At 44.0% G+C, this 19,931-nt stretch overlaps 1 protein-coding gene across 1 annotated transcript in view; it reads right to left on the bottom strand.

Annotated features, from left to right (window-relative positions):
* Positions 1-8,850, bottom strand: part of NELL2 (neural EGFL like 2) — a 162,138-nt gene extending 153,288 nt beyond the window's left edge. Inside the window, exons 1-2 of the mRNA XM_065690861.1 lie at positions 8,371-8,850; positions 8,091-8,219 (exon numbers count right to left, since the gene is read on the bottom strand). Of these exons, the coding sequence (XP_065546933.1) occupies positions 8,091-8,219; positions 8,371-8,425 (184 nt within the window). The 5' untranslated portion in view covers positions 8,426-8,850. The remainder of the gene's footprint in view (positions 1-8,090; positions 8,220-8,370) is intronic.
* Positions 8,851-19,931: the final 11,081 nt, after the last annotated feature.

Raw genomic sequence — 19,931 nt, 5'->3', positions numbered from 1 at the left:
AGAACAACCCCATGTACCAGTACAGGTTGGGGGGTGACCTGCTGGAAAGTAGTGAAGGGGAATGGGACCTGGGGGTCCTGGTGGATAGGAGGATGACCATGAGCCAGCAATGTGCTCTTGTGGCCAAGAAGGCAAATGGCATCTTAGGGTGCATTAGAAAGGGAGTGGTTAGTAGGTCAAGAGAGGTTCTCCTCCCCCTCTACTCAGCCTTGGTGAGGCCGCATCTGGAATATTGCGTCCAGTTCTGGGCCCCTCTGTTCAAGAAGGACAGGGAATTGCTTGAAGGAGTCCAGCGCAGAGCCACAAAGATGATTAAGGGAGTGGAACATCTCCCTTATGAGGAGAGGCTGAGGGAGCTGGGTCTCTTTAGCTTGCAAAAGAGGAGACTGAGGGGTGACCTCATCAATGTTTACAAATATGTGAAGGGTAGGTGTCAGGATGATGGAGCTAGGCTTTTTTCAGTGATATCCAGTGATAGGACAAGGGGCAATGGGTGTAAACTGGAGCATAGGAGGTTCCATGTGAACATCAGGAAGAACTTCTTTACTGTAAGAGTGACAGAGCACTGGAACAGGTTGCCCAGGGGGGTTGTGGAGTCTCCTACACTGGAGATATTCAAGGCCCGCCTGGACAAGTTCCTGTGTGATGTACTGTAGGTTACCCTGCTCTTGCAGGGGGGTTGGACTAGATGATCTTTTGAGGTCCCTTCCAACCCTTGGGATTCTGTGATTCTGTGATCTTCACCTTTCCAACAAATATGCCAGGTCAAGCCCTGAGATAATACTAGGCTCAACAACGGGTTTGTACTTGCAGCACTCTAGAAGAGGCCTCACTGTGAAAGCAGAAACAATGCAAATGTGATTCTGTCTGTTATTCATCAATATGAATTGTTTGGGGTGATACTGAACTTATGAAGAGAACGTGGTTATTTGAATTAACCTGAACAACCAAGTTCTCCTTAAAAAAAGGTTTTAGAGAATCAGCATTGCCCCAGTAGAAAACAAATCACCAGGGACTTCAATTTATTGCAGATATTCGGTGCAACATGGCTGTGAAAAGCCCCTTGTCAAGCCCATGAGAACACAATAAAATACAACATCCCTCTATTTAGAGTCACACCTTCACCAATTAATAAATGTGGATACTAATTCACTCCAAAGGTTGGAGTGGCAGAGGCTGGAAACATCAGCTGTCCCACCAAGCCTAGGCAAAGCCATAGAAGCCACACTGCTTGGCAACATTTCCCTAGGGGATCTGGGCAGGTAAGGGACAGTGCCTACATCAGCAAAAAGGTATCGTTCCTCTCCCCACACTGAGGCTTCTTCCAGAATTTGTGCTCTTAAGAATTTAAGAGACTGAAAGGTGAGTGGAGACCTCATAAGAGCCTTGTAGTATCTGAAGGAGACCTACAAGAATGCTGGAGAGGGACTCTTCATCAGGGACTGTAGCAATAGGACAAGGGGTAACAGGTTTCAACTTAAACAGGGGGTATTTAGGTCAGATATAAGGGAGAAGTTCTTTACTGTGAGGGTGGTGAGGCACTGGAATGGGTTGCCCAGGGAGGTTGTGAATGTTCCACCCCTGGCAGTGTTCAAGACCAAGTTGGACAGAGCCTTGGGTAACATAGTCTAGTGTGAGCCCCTGCCCATGGCATCAGGTTGGAAGTGGATGATCTTTAGGTCCTTTCCAACCCAAACCATTCTGTGATTCTATGGCAACAGCCCATATCAAAATGCATGGCAAGAGACAAAAGTATTTAACACCACCACCCCCCCCAAAAAAAAAAAAAAAAAACTGAGGGAATATATAATTTCTGCTTATTTCCTTCCCCTCCCCCAAAAAAGCCCACTGTAGTAAAACAAGAGAAAGAAATCCATGTGAAATGCCTTTTCTTGTGACAAACAATGACATAACTTTTAGAGCAGTACTTAAAACAACTTCATTGTTCTATACTTATACTTTAGTGATGCTTTATATGCCTAATATACACTCTCAGCAACACTAGAACTTTCAGCATTAGCAGTGGCAATCCCCAAATGCCACAAGCCAAGTTTCCTGTCATTCCTTAACATTATTTGTATCAACTATGCGCTAATGACTACATACAGGGATCACAAGATTTTCTTCTCTGGAAGCTTGCATTTCCTTGTTATCTGCCAAAAATTAGGTTCCCATTCACTTTCTCACCCTCTGCTCACCATTACAAGCATCAATCACAAGTTTGCAACATTTCAGGTTTTTTTTTCTTCCCATAACTTTTTCCACTTCTATTTCACTGATAAGCCAGCGTGGCAGTAGTTGCCAAGCAGCACATTCTTCAGTATTAGACATATTCATGACTTACCCAGCAGTGTATGGTTACACAGTGGGTACGTGCAGCCTAGTTCTCCATGCTTTGTAACTCAGTATGGTTTAGGATGGGAGCTGAATGCAGGATTCTCATACTATCTCCTCTCCTTTTTTTGGGCAGGCTCTTCAAGCAGCAGACACTTCCCAAACACCTCCTCTTAGCACCACTATTAATAGGAGGAGGAAGAGGATGGCAAATATTCAGTTCTTCTGGAGCAAGGGGATACATCATGGCAGCAATCCCTGCTTAGCAGGTCCTAACAGAAGCAGCCCAGTTCTTCAGGGCTCTCCTTCAACATCCAGCTCCATTCCCCAGCAGCATCGATCACCACCCTGGCAGTGCCATACCACAGTGGTTACTGTTTGCATGGGCGCAGAGGCTACTTTGGAACATGCTAGAGGGGGAAGAGGAGAGAACTAGTGGGAAGAAAACACAAGTTGTTGTTTCAGATACAGCAAACCCTGGATCTCTCTGGCTACCACGCTGTCATAGAGTAATTGCTCACATTAGGCATTTCTAACACTGAGACACATTCCAGTACTTACCAAAATTAAACTCTATTATTTCAGTCTTTCTGAAAACTAAGGGGTGAAAGGCTTCTTCGTCTCTGAAAAACTCTTGGAGTTATTATCTACAGATGATCACTATGCTGGAGGTCCCACATTTTGAGGATTCAGTGATTCTGAGAGAAACCAGCTTGCTTCCAAGACAGAAAAAGCTGCAGATAGGTATTCACTCTGCAGTCAGCCATGCCAGTTGGCAACATTAGCATCCTCTCCCCCAGCTGTCTGGTACTGCTCCTCTGGGAGACAAGTACAGCTAGCAAAAGGGGATTTTACGGGACTCTCTAATCCATGTCACTGCAGTTAGCCAGGTTCACTCCTGATGCTGGCCAACTCTGCCATCAGCAGACATGGGAACGCTCATATGATCTCTTGCTTTGGCAAAGTTGTGGGGACAGTAACCTCTAGCTCCCAGGTGGTGACAAACAGCTGGGAACAGTAATATTTTCAGCAGGCTCAGCTGGAACCTGGAGAAAGCATCTGTCCATAGTTTCAGTGACAGGTGGCAAGGAAAAAAAGTGTGTGAAGTGCATAGGCAATGTAAACCCTATTTCTATGGGAGAAAGTTAATGTGCATCTAGTTTTAAAGCTTTATTTTTAGCTCCTTTATTTAGTAATGTCCAGAGATGATGTCGTGGGCCAAAACCTGTGATCTTTCCAAAGGGATATTAGATATATAGTAATATTGTCTCACTAGCATTTTAAAGTAACGGACTAATGATCCAGCCATGCAGCAACAGGTAACAAATAATTTACACCAAGAGGACTATTTTAGAGGTTTTCTTTCTGCCAGCAGTTTGTGCCAGCAAGTGCCAATTCAAAGAACAGGAGTGCTGAGTCCTATCATGCATCCCACTGACAGATTAAATTGTTTCTTTGGTGTAGCGTAGCACATCTTGTTCCTTATCAGAATCTACCATATCTTGCCTCTAGAGCTCTCCCTCCTCATCAGAAATATCAAATATTATTTATAACCATATTGAGTTACATATCCTAACTGGCAGAGGAAAAAGCTTATCCTCTGAATGAGTTCCAAGTTCCGCATTCACACACACAAGCTCCCACATTTTCATGACTACCATGTACCATCTTTCCCTTAGATACATGTTCCAGTGCTTGTGAGCATCTCACTGCACTCTTCCATCCACCCTTCAGCCTCTTCTTTGAGGAGTATATACACCTTTTGATGGGCATATGCTTTTTTTTCATTTCTGGTGCCTCTCATTACTTGGTTGGCAGTGTACCTTTCACCACTCTCCACTCCTGCTGGAGGTGGTTGGAAAGCGTCTCCGTTACTACACCTACACTCTTTGGGCAAAGATAGTCTGACACATAGTATTTGCTCTCAACCACAAGCAAGATCCAGAAAGACTACCAAAATACTGTTTCTGTAAAATATATACAATACAGAATCTAAAGGGAGGAGGGAAGGCGACAGAATAACAGTGTAGAGGAGTGCCAGAGGCAACCAAGTTATTCTTGTAGCCCCTTTTTAGATTCTCACACCTCAGAACACCCATTTCCCACTGCAAGTTTAAATGCTTAGCTTCATGGGGACCTTCAATTTGCTTAACATTAAGTCCCCTGAGCATAGACTCAGGTCAGATAAATATGACCCATCCAAACGCTTCAGTACTCTCCAGCCTCTGTTCAATTTCCCCTGCAGTTTCATATGCAACAAGTGCTCTTGCAGCAACATGATTTTCGTATCTGCACAGGACAATGGCTACACTGACTTTCATCTCCACCAATCTCCTTAAACTGTGTTAATGCAGTATATTTACAAAGAAAGACTGGCAATTGGTACTCCTCCAAGAGCCTTCTTTAAACACATTAATTACACTTCAATCTACCCACTTGATTTGGCCTTTACCTTTAGTATCAGCCCCTTTTTGCGAAGGGAAAATAAAGGTATTGAAAATTTCACCGACTTTTGTAAACAGTCACCAACAGAGGGAAGTCTGTTGTGTAGATATTCTCACTTCTGTTCTGCTGCTCTGACCAGCAGAGGAATAATTTTCCTCTCAACATATTTTGACATCATAATATCTGCTGTTGGCTAGGAAGCGCTGGCAGATGTTCACATACAGCAACACTAACATTTTGGAAGACTTCTTCCTGTTTTCTATTCATAATTCTTTCTTCCCACAAGCTACAATTACTTCGCAAATCACATTTCCAGAACGAGAAGCCCCTGCAGCTAACTAGAGCCAGATTACGGTGGCATTCCAGTGCTGCCACCCACTACAACCAAGGAACATCAGGCACCTAAAAAGCCTTAGAATTCAAGACCACAGTACCTAATCCTGTTGAACACAGTGGGAAGAGTTTTGTTTCTCAGATCTTCGGGAAGAAACAGATACTTTAAGATTTGTACAGTGACAGAGCACACAGGTACACAAAAAGCAAGTCCAAGTGACTGCAAATTTCACATGGCCAGAATTATTTCTAAATCAGGAACTGTACAAGAAGCAATATAAACGTTCTCGATTGGACTGTAACAGACTAAAACTGCCTTTAGAGAGTAATTGCTTACTGTGTAATATACCTTTGAAATATAAATTTCTTTGAAAATCAATTATGCAAAGAAGAATTTGTCAGAACAGCCAATTAGATGCTAAACCCCTTGTATTGAAAAATGATGCTACATCTAATTAAGCAGTCAAAACTGACTTTTCACCTAGAAACAGAAAGAAAGAGACTACTCTGCTTTAGCTGCACGTGCAATTTTCCCATCATATACCTTTAATTGGCAGTTCAACCTGCCACTTTCATAATTTCTTTCTAAGATAAAAGAACAGCATTTAGGCTTCTTGTATGTTTTAAGCATATGTAAAGTAAGGCTTTTCACCAGTTGGGACTGCTGCCTATCAAAAAACAACATACTAAAATGTCATAAATACGCATATGGTACAACAAAAAAACCTTAGTATGTCAAGAAACCAAAAGGCAAAGGATCACAAGTTAAAGCTTCCAGAGTACGTTCACAGATCATTTGAAGTCATTTGCGTCCTTTTCACAAAATTGTTTGTTCCTAGGACTAAGGCTCGAGCTGGAATAAGGAAAAAACACATAGGAAAAGCCTAAATTTAAAGTCGGCATGTACATACCCTTGAAATTCACACACTGCAAGTACATACATTAAGAGGCATATATTGCAGCAATGTTCCTACAGCAGGAGCTCTAACAGCAGAGCAAAAGTGACTTAAGTGGACCCGCTGGCCTGATCAAGGAAGGAAATGTCTCCATTTCTAAATGCAAGTTTGAAAATGGAAATCTGTCTGCTCAGTAAGGACACCATGTACTATAAGAAAGTCAGCAGCCATCGTATGCAATAGCAGGAAAAATATCTCCAGTCCTGCAGGGCGCTGAAGGCTTCCCAAGGGATACTGGGTGACTTCAACCACCATTTCAACCCAAGTGTTTTTGTTCTTGTTATTCCCCCAGTTCCTCTCAACTAGATAAAAAAACCTTGGTGTGAAAATGCAAAACTCCTATCTCCTTTGTTACGACTAAACTGCTAAACCATTCAGGAACTATGCGCACTCCTAGTTACACAGAAAGAGGGAACAACTCGCAGAAAATTCCTTAGTAACCAAGTAATCTTTTTTTTTTTTTTTTGAGCTAACACTGCGAAAATATACAATAAAAGTCTTATTCTTACAAACCTCTAATCCTGTTATCACTGAAGTCAAAGGGTGTTTTACTTCCTCCTCACCCCAACCCATTATAGCATGATAAGGCCTAAACTCAGAGCCATACCTTAAAAGTCACAGCTATTTTAGGACACAAACCCCAGAGCCCCACAAACACGTTGCCATTCTAAGCAGTCAGAGGGCTCCCCTCTGCAGCCCCGAGCCCACAACGGACGTTTAAAACCGGCATGTGTCAATGTTTCGGAACGCGTATGTCTATGTACTTCCACATTAATGCTCAGAGTGACACATGCTGGCTGTACCGGGGAAGAACACCGCTACAGAGGTCACCTCAAAGTGAAAAAAGAGCCTTTAGCTTCTGATAAATTAGCTCATTAATGCAAACATGAGAAAGAAATTCCCTTTCCAGATCTTATCGCGCTTGAATTACAACTCTTCTGTATGGGAAACACTGCCTCTTGCCTGTTGCGCTGGAAATGTCTTCAGCTCCAAGCTGAAACTCCTGCCATGACACAGAAGCCAGCAATCAAGTCTCCCTATTTTAAAACTACAACCTGATGTAGAGATTTGCTCTTGCTTCATTCGATATTGAGCCGTATTCTTTGTCCTTGTTTTGTTATGCTTCCAAGGGGCATTTCTTTCAGAAAAAGACATCTTTCAGAAAAGACACTTGCTTCTAAAGGCTATTTTGAGGCTTTTTTCAAATTCTGATAGAGGGGGGGTTTATCTTGAAGATGTTCTTGACTCCAGCTTCACTTAACTTATAAGTATGTTGTTAAAGTTTAATTCAAAAATACACTTTCAACAAGCAAGTGTATGCAATGTAATATATGCCAATAAATTCAGCTAGACAGCAAGAGCTATTTTACAGTCCCTTATGAGTTACAGCATAAAGAAGTTTAATTCTTTTTTAATAAACCTAAATGTATCTTTAAAAGCTGGAACAAGAATACTATTTTATTTCTATTCCCAAAATGAGCAAAAAAAACAATCCCAAGCACTGCAAGAGCCTAAAACTCATTCTTTGTTTGTCACGAGGGGTACGACACAGAGGCTCACAAGGGTCACTTTCCCTTGATAAAAAACGGTATTCCGATTTTTAGCCATCTGCCTCTCTCCTTCGGGGCACTTCATTTCAGCGTTTTGCTCGATTCACATGAAACTTTCAGTGAGCAGCTCCTTAGCTGGAACTGGGGTATGTTTAGCGTTTCCCAAGTAAAGCAGTCAAGAGTGGGTGGTGCTATTATTCATCACTGCACCCCACGACTCACAAAATAAGCCATCTGCCATCCCCGTTCCTGCTGTACTTTAATTAAGCGTCTACCAGTCAAAGAAAAAAAAAGGGGGGGGGGGCTGAGGGAGAAAAAGATCGGGGGGGTGGGGGGAGAAGAGGAATGGAAGGGAAGGGGACAGGAGGGGAAGGAGAAACACGACGGGTGCCTGAGGAGCGGGCAGCTCCCTCGCTGGGGGTGCCGGCGAGCCTCCGGGCGCTGAAGTTGAGCGGTGCCGGGTGGGTCGTACCTGAGAAGAGGAAGGCTTTGCTCCCGTTGTGCAGCCCCGGCACCTGGCGCACGCCCTCCACGGAGCCTCCCAGCTGTAGCTCGGACAGCACGTCTATTTGCAGCGAGGGGTCCACGCCAAAGCCTGCAACTGACCCAGAAAGTGCCGTCACCCGACCCGCCGGCACGGCAACTTTCCGAGCACCCCACTCCTCCCGCCGCCGCTCCCCGCACCTGAGGCCGCCCGGGTATCCGAGCAGCCCCGCCGCGGAGCTCTCCCGGCGGGTCCGGCATCCGCCTACCTGGCCCCAGGCAGAGAAGAAAGCAGAGCGTGCTCAAGCGGATGCCGGACTCCATGGTACACCGATGCGCTCAGTCCATAGTCCCCCTCCTCCGGCTGCTGCGGGTGAAAAACCTCCGGGGCAGAGGCTGGGTCCCTCCCCGCCTCTCACCGGGAGGAGCGGACCCCCCGCCGCCCCGCGGCGCGCATCCTGGCGGTCGCAGCGCCAACCCGTGCCTGCCGGAGCACACAAAGGCGAGGGGCGGGCGGGCAGCGCAGCCCCCTGCCCGCGGGCAGACAATGGGGGAAGCCCTCTAGAGCCTGCCGCTGCCGCCGCCGTGCGGGTGAGCGAGGCCGCGGCTACGGGGAGGTGGAGGCGGCGCGCCCGTGCCCCGCAGCTCCCCGCCCCGCCGCCACCGGGCGCAGCCGCTCGGCCGGAGGGGAGCCGCTACCGCAGCCTCCGCCCGGCTCCCGCGGGAGCGCCGCTCTCCTCCCCGCCGTCCAGCGGGGACAGCGGCGGCAGCGGGCGGGGCCGCCGGTTTATGCCGCGGCCGCAGGAGCCGCCCACCACCTCCGCCGGGCCGGGAGGAGGCACCGCCCCGCCCGGCGGTCAGCGCTGGGCGCAGCGGGCGAGGCTGTCGGGGATCCAGGCGGGCTGGGACCGCTGAGCGGGGGTGCCGCTGGGAACGGGGACGGGAGCGGGTCCGGGGCCCGGGGAGAGCGGGGCCAACGGGTAGCCCCGCGGGAGGCAGCGGCCGTAGTGGCCGGCGGCGCTTGCAATGAGCCCTCGGGCGGTCCCGGCCTCCCTGCGATGCGGCCTCGGCGCTTTGTTGTCGTTACCCCGTGCTTGAAGTGACCGCTTGAACTCCCGTCCCGAGGCAAAGCCGTCCAGGCTCTGGTGGAAACCTCAGCTCGATCTCTGAACGCGAATACAAGTGATCCGGGAGGGAGGAAACCGGGACGTTTCTAGTAGTTGACTAAGATGAGAGCGTGCGGAGCTAGCGCAGGGCTGTCAGACGAAGGTTCCCATTTGCCCTGTCGTGAAGGACGATTTTACACAGCAGTCCTGTTCTCGGTTCCTTAACAAACCCTCCTCACCCCCCAGCAAGTGACATTTCTGTGCCTTACTTTGTGTGCCTATAAAGGGGGCTAAGAATAGCCTTATTCTTCCATTCCTTTTCATAGACTCCCAATGTCAAGGCAGAAATGTCTTGTTGCCAGTTTGTCATATTTGTCATATGAAGGATTTTTTTTTTTCTAGTTTCACATGCATGTCAATAAGACCCTGAAGTCAGCCGGTGATCCCAGTGTTGTTTATTGACATCCCCCAAATTCAGCCTCTATGATCTTTACAAATAATAAAATCTTTACAAGTAACCTTTACAAATCTTTCCCAGTCATAAATCCGAAGGCTGAAAGGAAAAGGGTTGGGTTTTTTTTCCACTTGTTTTCTTTCAGAGATAAACATGGGAGTCAATGGTAAATCTCTTTTCCAGGCCAGATTAACCAACTGAGATCCTAAACAACAGACAAAGCAAACACCTTCTTTCCTATAAGGAAAACAAAAAAGGAGAAAGGAGTTCTTGAAAAGTGGGAAAATGCAACCCATGCTTCAGCCCAAATCCACAGCAGTGCCAGTGCGCTGCACCACCCGCGTCACCCTCAGAAGAGGTACAGGCTGCTCCTGCGGGTGGTGGAGCCAGTACAGCCCCGTGAGAGGTGCTTCTCCAGCCACTCCCCATTGCAACTGGTCTAAAAACCAAAAAAGGAATCCAGCTCCTGCTACCACCTGTGTAACTGGCCACAGGGTGGCCCTAAATTTACATCTTGGCAGGAGCAGAGGAGATAGTGACATCTTACCCCTTCTTATCAGCCTAGCATCTCTTCTGCACCACAGCTTTGTCCCCAGCCTGTTAGTGACATAGAACCATGCTTCTGAGTTCATGAAATCTGCTGGCTGCCAGAGTGGTCTAAGGAATGATGTGTTTCCTTGCGGGAATTAATGGACAGCAGCCACGCTTTGGTGATTGCTTTCATGCTCTTTCAATCACATTGGTTACAGATAACTGAACCAGAAGCAATTAATTTGAGAAGAAATGGCTTCAAAATCCAGAGCGATAATGGTGCATAATGAGCCCCACCACCAGTTGAGTCAGGCACACAAGAGCACAAACCAAGAGGCAAACATTTGCCTTGAATTCTTTGCATCTGCCAGGAGCCACTGACATTTTCCATTAACTGGTGCTGCTGGAGTGGAGGAAGTGTGTGAATCAGGTGGAGACCACCCCTTTGATATTCCATTTCCCTCTCAATAGACCTCCAGGGAGTGGCCACTCATCTTCATGTCACATACATGAAAAATCACTCAAAATGCCATCCAACCTGCTTTATCTCTTCCCTCTTATCCGTATGGAGCCTAGGACAGACATTATACACGTTACATAGGGCTGTGTTTCTGCTATCAGAGATGTCAATAGTGATTCAATTCAGCTAACCAACAAGTGAACAGCAAAATGAGAATTTCTACCAATAGATGGAATATGATATGGATGATTAGATCTTTCAAATAGTTGGTTGAACCTAATACATATTTCTACCCATGGAATCACTTCCTGATCACTCTAAAAACACAGTTTCGCAGTCTTTCTGGGCATTTCCCTTCTTAGATCTGGATGTTATGGAAATACCTGAAAGAAAGTGGGTTTTATGCCTTCATCTGGCTGGAATGCTCTTTCTTTTGATGGAAATTATGTCTTTTAGCCAAGAGATCTACTTCATACTGATGCTCATGATAACCTACTTCACACATGGCAAAGGATGACAGACCTAAGAAAATGGTATAGCATATACATACCTGTAATAACGGCATTGATGAAGCACAATATTGCAGTGCTTTCTATATAAAGCAAAGTCTCTGTCTAAAGAAACCGATTTCAGATATTAGCCTTTACCTCACTCAGAAGATATCTCAATCTTAGTTTATTTTTCTGTCAGTTTCATTTTTTCCAGGGGGAGGGGCTGTGGGGAAGGGGTGGTTAGAGCTGGGATAGTTCTGCTCCCTACAAACACAAGAGGTGGGATTACTCAAGGAAACATCTGCAGAATACAAGGCTATCTGGCTACAGGACTTCTGTGGCTTTCAATAGAATATCACCTGGTCGTAGGTATTACAACATCTACAGTGAAACAACCTTCTCTTTATGAAACCTCTTAAGATGAAATGACATCCTGCAATTCCACAACAATGGACATGTCAAAAGTACCACACTTACAGTTTGTCCAAGTGTAAGTGAAAAGGCTTTCTGAGGAGCTGACATTGGACTTGGCCACCAAATCTCCTGGAAGGGTGAATGGTCTGGGCAGAGATGTCCCTGCTTGACAGGTAAGTGAGCCTGAAGTCTTTCAGACACATTAGCAGGAGCACACTGGGAACACAGCTTTGATGCTCTGTAATACAAGTGACTTATAAAAAGTCTCCTGATCATCAGTGTTTCAATTTCAATGAGATTTTGGGATTAAATAGATATAATGATACTGACATCCCCCTCACCAAAACCCCTACTAGATCCTAAAAACAGGTCGTCTGAATAATGGCTAATATTTCACAACAATTTTCATGTCAAATGAAGAGTTAAGGGATGTGTTACAAGCCCCAAATTCATGAATGATTTTATTGCAAGGGGAATCTCATATTAATTACTCTCCTATTAATTATGTGCTAATAAACTGAACTGAGTAAAGCTCTTAAAGCATGCAGACGACAATCTTGCACTGGAAAAGCATTACGTCTCTTACTGAAACTTATCTGGGTCTATTTATTTTTAAAGAAAAACATGAATATTTTATTCACAGTAGTTTTACCCGTGTATTCCTATGCCGGAACCTGGAGAGTCCATGTGAATTTAAGAAATACGTAAGGATTGTCACTGACCTACTTATAAAACCCTGATGCAACTTCTTCTTTTTAGAGAGCATAGGAAAGAGGTCTTCTTCATATTGCAAAATACACATAGTTATTTACTAAACATTATTGTGCTTTAATGCAGCGTTTATACAGAAAAATGTTTGTAAAACATGATGTTCCATAATTAATACATTTTGAAGTGGAACAAGGAGAATAGTCTGTTGTCATAGAGAAGCAGCTTTTTGAGTAAATTTGATACTGCTAGGGATGAGGGCTTTTAGTAGTTACAGTCAGCAAAAATGCAGGCAAATTATGCTGCAGCGGTTTCTCTTAATACCCTTCAACGTGGACTTCTGTCTGCACTATTATATGATTATGATCCAGATTTTGCATCTACAAAACCAGTGTATAAAAAACTGTATAGTTGTATGATGTGTAAAATGCCATATGGGAGTAAGGTGAGACCACCAAACTCATTTTCACTTGTTTTCTAAATGATGGCTTCAACAGTGAGGAACAAAGCTCAGACGCTGCTGTTCTTGAATAAATCTCAGGTGTTTATTATATAGATTTTTCTTGATAAAGAGGTAGGAACTTCACCTGTGGCACCCTTTCCCTGCAACACATATGCACATCTACTTGTTTCTATAAAGCAGATGATTTACTTTTGCAGTTTCATTAGCCTCCTCACAGCTCCCCCCGCCTTGCATAGTCTCCTCTTCCGGATTCCCCAAATGCTTTCTGCCCTTTAACAGCTTTATCCTACAAAGAGAGGTGCTGCCTCTCTTCTCCCTTTCTCACACAGAAACGTGCATGAGCACCCACTCCTTGGCACATCTTCTCTTTGCAATTTGTCAGTCTTGCAGTCTCCTCTAGGCGAGGGCTAGTACCTGTATTAGTATCCTGCACACTGCAGGTTTCCCATCTCAGAAATGCACTCTGCCTTTCTGACCAGGAAAGCCTCAGAGAACTTGGGATTTAAATGCACCACTTGGCAAAGACCCAGCAGAGACTGTCAAACTGACTGAGCTGCACCCCCAGCCACGACAGTACCAGCCCCCTTAAAAAGCCTTGGCATCAAAAGCATTCATCTCAAGCACACATCAGCTGAGGAGACATCACCCATTTTAGTTACAATTATGAATGTTTCATAAAGATTTGATATTGCCCCACTTGTAATTGTGAAAATTACCATCAGAAACAGTGCTGTGAAACAAAGGCTATTGCTATTTAAGGAACACACTTTATGTCTCTTAAAGTTTCATGTCTTCCTGGGTTTTTATACCATCTTTGCTTGAGGATACCTCACATCTTGAGCCTGAGGTTGCAGCTTTGGCAAGCGGACTGGTGCAGTCAGAGTGGAGAATCAGCATCAGGAGTGGTAGAAATTACCTGGTGGTTGTTACAGCCACATTCTTTTGAGCACAGAAAGAAACGGAGGCAGTTACATTAATGAGAGGTAGAGATGAAAGTACTTTTCAGAAGTTTTCCCAAAGATACTTGTTTGGTTCAAGGGCAAGGAAGAAAGGCTGGAACTGCGGGCTGTGCTCTCTTTTTCCTGAATTTGAACTGAGACTCTTTGGATTTGCAAGGTGCCCACATTAACCTTTCTTGCTAGAGCCTTGTTTTTCATACCAGCTTTATTTTCTTCCTCCAAGAGGGTGCATATCCCTTTGATGTAAGGTAGAAGCGATAGACTGCCCTGCTGGCAGCCTTCACACATTATGATGCCTAAAAATGTCTTTTCACAGAAAATGCCAGCTAGGAGTGCTGGCGGTGTATTTGGTGCATGGAGCCATATGAAGTAAGAAGAGGATAGTTCATGATAAGGATTTAATTATCTCAGTTCTGTCAGTCCAGAATGCAATAACAATTAGGCAGGATTAGAGTTAAATTACCTTGACCTGAGTGTGCTCTGTGTTTTGATCATTTTGCTATCCGAAGTATTATCCGTTATTAAAAAATGGATCAGCATATCCATCACAAATATTTATGATAACAAATCTGGCATGACAGGACTTTAATCTGGTATGTTTCACTCTTGTAATAAAGAAAAAGAACCTACACAGCCCTCACTGGAGCCAGACACTGGCTGGAATATGAGTCCCTGAAGGAAGCTGGGTGCGATATTTTCCTTCTTCCACCACCTAATGTAATATGGTAATTCCATCTGCAAGTGCCAAAGCAGAGAGAGGATTTCTGATAACAGAAGACACTACTGTGGAAAACAAAGGGAAAACACAATCTAGAAGCTGAGAATCAAATCAGAACAAATCCATAGCTTGCAGCAGAATTTGTTAATGATCACAAGAGGCTTGATGAATTCTCCAGGCTTTATTTTCATTAAAAGAAGATGCCATTTTTGAGAACATGCTGTGCTTACAGGGTTGTCACAGACATTAGGGGATGACACTTACAGCTTACTGTGGTGGCTGGAGTCAAAGGAGAAATTCCAGGCATCTTTGGACCAGAGACTAGATCCAGACCCAGTCCCCAGGCCCTGGTCACTCGAAAGGAACAGCAAATACTTGTGGTACTGGGCTCTGCTTTCCTTCTCATGTGCAGAAGCTGCCATATCAACATATTTCCCAAATCCAGCTCAGATAATTTAAAAGAAATACAGTCTGCCTGGTGTGTCACAAGTGGAACAGAGTATTAATAACTGACATACATCCATTTAGTTTTCAGTTAAGCAAAGACAGATTTTGGGTCTTGCATTGTAGACAGAGGAAAAAAATAGTTTAAAATGTGCTTATGACCTCAAAAGTACAAATTTAACAGTTCCTAGTATAGTCTAATTACTTCTGCAACATTGGGAGAGAAAGTGTCACAGGATCTCTTACAATGCCTGACAAATAATAGGCTTTTCAAACTTTATCTGTATAGTTTTCATACCCAAAGGCATATTTACTGGGCAAACTAGAATAGTTTCAATGATTCTACCAGTCTATCTGATGATGAAGGCCTTTAAATAGCATCACATTGTGTAGTAGCGTTAACGCATCAAACTCCAATTCTACCTGGACTTGTGCAAAGCGTTTGACACTGTCCCACACGACATCCTCTCTAAATTGGATAGATATCAATTTGATGGATGGACCACTCGGTGGATAAAGAACTGGCTGGATGGCCGCACACAAAAAGTTGTGGTCAATGGCTCGATGTCCGGCTGGAGACCAGTAACGAGTGGTGTCCCTCAGGGATCAGTGTTGGGACCAGTCTTGTTTAACATCTTCGTCGCTGACATGGACAGTGGGATTGAGTGCGCCCTCAGCAAGTTTGCCGATGACACCAAGCTGTGTGGTCAGGTTGATACGCTGGAGGGAAGGGATGCCATCCAGAGGGACCTTGACACGCTTGTGAGGTGGGCTGATGCCAACCTTATGAAGTTCAACCATGACAAGTGCAAGGTCCTACACCTGGGTCGGAGCAATCCCAGGCACAGCTACAGACTGGACAAAGAATTGATTCAGAGCGGCCCTGCAGAGAAGGACTTGGGGGTGCTGGTCGATGAGAAAAGGAACATGAGCCGGCTTCAGTGTGCGCTCGCAGCCCAGAAAGCCAACCGTATCCTGGGCTGCATCAAAAGGAGCGTGACCAGCAGGTCGAAGGAGGTGATCCTGCCCCTCTACTCTGCTCTTGTGAGACCTCACCTGGAGTATTGTGTGCAGTTCTGGTGTCCTCAACATAAAAAGGACATGGAACTGTTGGAACAAGTCCAGAGGAGGGCCACGAGGATGATCAGGGGACTGGAGCACCTCCCGTATGAAGACAGGCTGAGGAAGTTGGGGCTGTTCAGCCTGGAGAAGAGAAGGCTGCGTGGAGACCTCATAGCAGCCTTCCAGTACCTGAAGGGGGCCTATAGGGATGCTGGGGAGGGACTCTTTGTCAGGGACTGTAGTGACAGGACAAGGGGTAATGGGTTAAAACTTAAACAGGGGAAGTTTAAATTGGATATAAGGAGGAAATTCTTTCCTGTTAGGGTGGTGAGACACTGGAATCATTTGCCCAGGGAGGTTGTGAGTGCTCCATCCCTAGCAGTGTTCAAGGCCAGGTTGGATGAAGCCTTGTGTGGGATGGTTTAGTGTGAGGTGTCCCTGCCCATGGCAGGGGGTTTGGAACTAGATGATCTTAAGGTCCTTTCCAACCCTAACTATTCTATGATTCTATGAAATGTAGAAGAAAGGGAATAGCTTGGGTTGCAAGGAGCTTGTCTACATCGTGGTGCAGACACCTAAGCTGTATCAGCCTCTTTTGCTCTGAGACCTGTGAAGACTTGTTAGCTGAGATGTTGTAGTGCTGGGACACCATAGGTGGCTTCTGGACCCTAGGAAGGAGCTTTGAACAGCACTGCATCCTGGCATGGCAGGCCTGGGGATTTGTGAGCCCTGCTTCACCACGGAGATCAAACATGCCCAGTGACAGTCTCACCACACTTTCCAGCTTGCATCATCAGGAAGAAATGCATGATGAGCCTTAGCCCACACATTGTTAGGGTAGACCTACAGATGTAATAAAAGAAACCCCAATTCCAAAGAGCCAGAACCAACAGTCTACTAATAAATTTGGGCAGCAATTCCAAAGTGTAAATGTACATTAGGTGGTTTAAGTTTTGTATCATTTTATCTTTGCTTTTTAAGCCACAAAATTTAACTTCTCCATTAATTGATATAGCAAAATCATGATTGAACATGATACTAATTCCATTAATCAATTTTTTGAACAGACAAAAGGAAGAGAGAGACTTGGGCCCATATTTTCTTAAAAATTAGCACCTATTGACTAATTTTAACACATATTTTAGAACCTGCTCCTTGTTCCCTTGATAGCAGAAATGCACGTAGGGCTAGGAGGACCGGGTTCGAGGACCTGCTTCATCTGATTACAACATGTGCTTCATCCTGGGTTATCTCTATTGCTAGTGAGCACCCAACTCTTGAGTTATTTCTAGCAGAAAATTATTTCACTATAAAATGCTTGATTAGTCCTAATCTAAGTGGTCTGTTTTTCAGAAGTCTGAGCACTAGACACTTCTCATGAGCATCGCTTACAGTTTTACTCATTACTTGTTCAAGCACATGTAAAGCTGGAGATTCTGTATTTTAACGTAGTTGCTTGGCTATGGGAGTTAAACTAACGGTGATCTGCGGTAGCTTTAATACATAACTATTGATGAAAAAGCAATTTTATAAGCTGGGAATTCCCTGCATTCTTAATTTTAACAACAGTGTAACCTCAAGAAATAAAACACCTAAATTAACATCAGTGGTTTCTTCTTGGATGAGAAGGAGGATTCAGGAGCCAGGCATGCTAAATCGTAGGTGTGTAAGTAACAGAAAGCTATAGAGGTACAGGAGGGGAGAGTTACTGATGGTCAATAAACCAGTACCAGGCTGGGAAGAAATGAAGCAACCGTGAATAAGTAACGTTTATTAGAAGGGAAGATCAAAAGACATTCAATGATGATCAGCTTTTTTAGAGGAGGATAAAGGCAGTAGGAGTTAAAGTGTGCAACCTCAGTGGTTTCATTGAAGGGAACTCGGGGTGTGTAGGAGAAACTGACTGTTAGCAAAAATTTTAGACCCTAGAAAAACAAATCCAGTGCTGTAAACACACCATGTACCTATGGATCAAAATGATTAAGCATGAAGAAATACTATATGCAATAGAGCTCATTAGCTTACTAACAGCAGGGTTCAGTTCAGAGAGCATGGTCCCAAGTGCAATTTACATGAGTATTTCCCTTGAAGCTGATAGAATTAGAAGTATGGGAGAATGGAATCATATTCAGAACAAAAAGAAAATTAAGCAAAATATCAGCATTTTTTAGATGAAAAAAAAAAAATAAAAACAGGTCTTTTTCTTCCAGAGAAATAATCCTTTTTTTAAATGTGATTTATAACTTTAGAGTGGAAGCTATTTATAACCTGTGTTTTAGCAGATCTACACAGTTTAGAACAAAGAGACAAGGGAAGACATAGGATAATTAAATGGTAAAATTCAAGGATTAATTTTGATCCCCAAAGCATCTTTCAGGAATGGATACCCAGTTAAAGCAATGCAAATAAAATGGAATATTTGGAAGGCAAAATAAAAATCATACAGTAAGATGAAGCTCAGAAAATATGCAAAAACAGTCAAATGCATGACAACAAATAAGTGATGCAAGTAAATCACATACAGAAAGCTGACTATTATATGTAGGCTTGCGAGACTTCTAAGTGTAAAGGAAGAAAGCACAAGGTGAGAAAAGATTGCAGTGAAGATGCATGATTTATTTGGTGTCAGATAAGAAGGGCTGGGGGTGAATCTTTACTCTGAAGTTGCATGTAATGACGTGAAAGCCCTTCTGGATAAAAGATATTTAAAATATCAGTGGTATAACAACTCCAGAAATATATGTTCCAATAATTAATGGTACAAAATGGAACTCATCAGAGATTCTGAGGAAATCCTAAGAATGAAGCACAATTTCAGCCTACCATAATTTATCATTAAAGATACGTAATTTGTCATTAAAACAGCCACTCTGGTGGATATCTGGAAAATGGCCAACACTGGAGCAATCTTTAAAATAGGTCTTAAGGCTGCCCCTCAGAACTGAAATCTAGAGAGTCTTAATTTATTAGTGGGGAAAATAGTTGAGGAAATCATTTAAAATAGTTATAAAACACCTACACGTAAAATGCAGGGGAAAAAAAAACCAGGATGTATATATTGCAAGTCAGCACAGATCAGCAGAGATAAATTGATACACTTATCAGTGAGGATAAATTGTGCTTTCCTAACCTGTTCAAATGTTATAAAGACTTAGCAAAATATTGACTAAAAGAGAATCACAGGAGATGCATTTACAGAGGCATTTGATAATATCATTCACATGAAGCTTTTAAGGAAACCCTTTTAACCCTGGGGTAGGAGATAAGGTCTTTGTTATGGGTTAAAGGGAGAGAAAACGATGAGGATGAATGGCAGATGATTGGGATGAAAAAGTGCTAAGAGTGTGATGCACAGGGACTGTACCAGAGCACCACTGCTAGGATTAATTCCACTCTTTCTCTGGCCCCATCTATTTATTAATGACCAGGAAGAGAGGGAATACAATGAGATGGCAAAACTGCTGACAGCACAAAGCTGTTAAATTAGGTAAAACTGAGGTGTCTGTAAATAACTCTTGGGACTTGTTGCAAAGCTAGCAACAGGAAAGGAAATGATGTTCAGCATAAGCAACTGCAGAGATATGGCCATAAAACAAACTGCTTAAACTGCTTATACTCATTAATGGGATCTGAATGAATTACAGGAGAGTAATTTGTATTTGGGACTGATTTGTATTCAGGAGAGGAGAGCTGCTATGTTTTGTTGCTTATTTACAGCTAGAGGGACTGTTTTAAAACAGCAGATAGTACAATGTACCTTTTTTATTTTTTTTTATCTGTTTGAATTGTTTGGGTTTCATTTTACCTGAACCCTTCCTAATCTCTGCATAGTGCTCAATACCCATAGTGATATACCACCACTGAGAAGGGCAGTGTCTGCCTTTCTCTTCATAGCTGAGAAATCTTGGCAAGCAAATGGCTCTGAATGGTGGGGCCAGCTAAGCAGTCTGTCATAGCCTCATTCCTTTGCCCAGTCTCAGAGCCAGAGGACTCCTGCCGTGGGAGCTTTTATATCTTTTC

Source organism: Lathamus discolor, chromosome 1, assembly GCF_037157495.1.
Source record: "Lathamus discolor isolate bLatDis1 chromosome 1, bLatDis1.hap1, whole genome shotgun sequence".
NCBI classification, from domain to species: Eukaryota; Metazoa; Chordata; class Aves; order Psittaciformes; family Psittacidae; genus Lathamus; species Lathamus discolor.
Note: the sequence above shows the minus strand (reverse complement) of the source record. Positions and strands in the feature narration are given on the sequence as shown.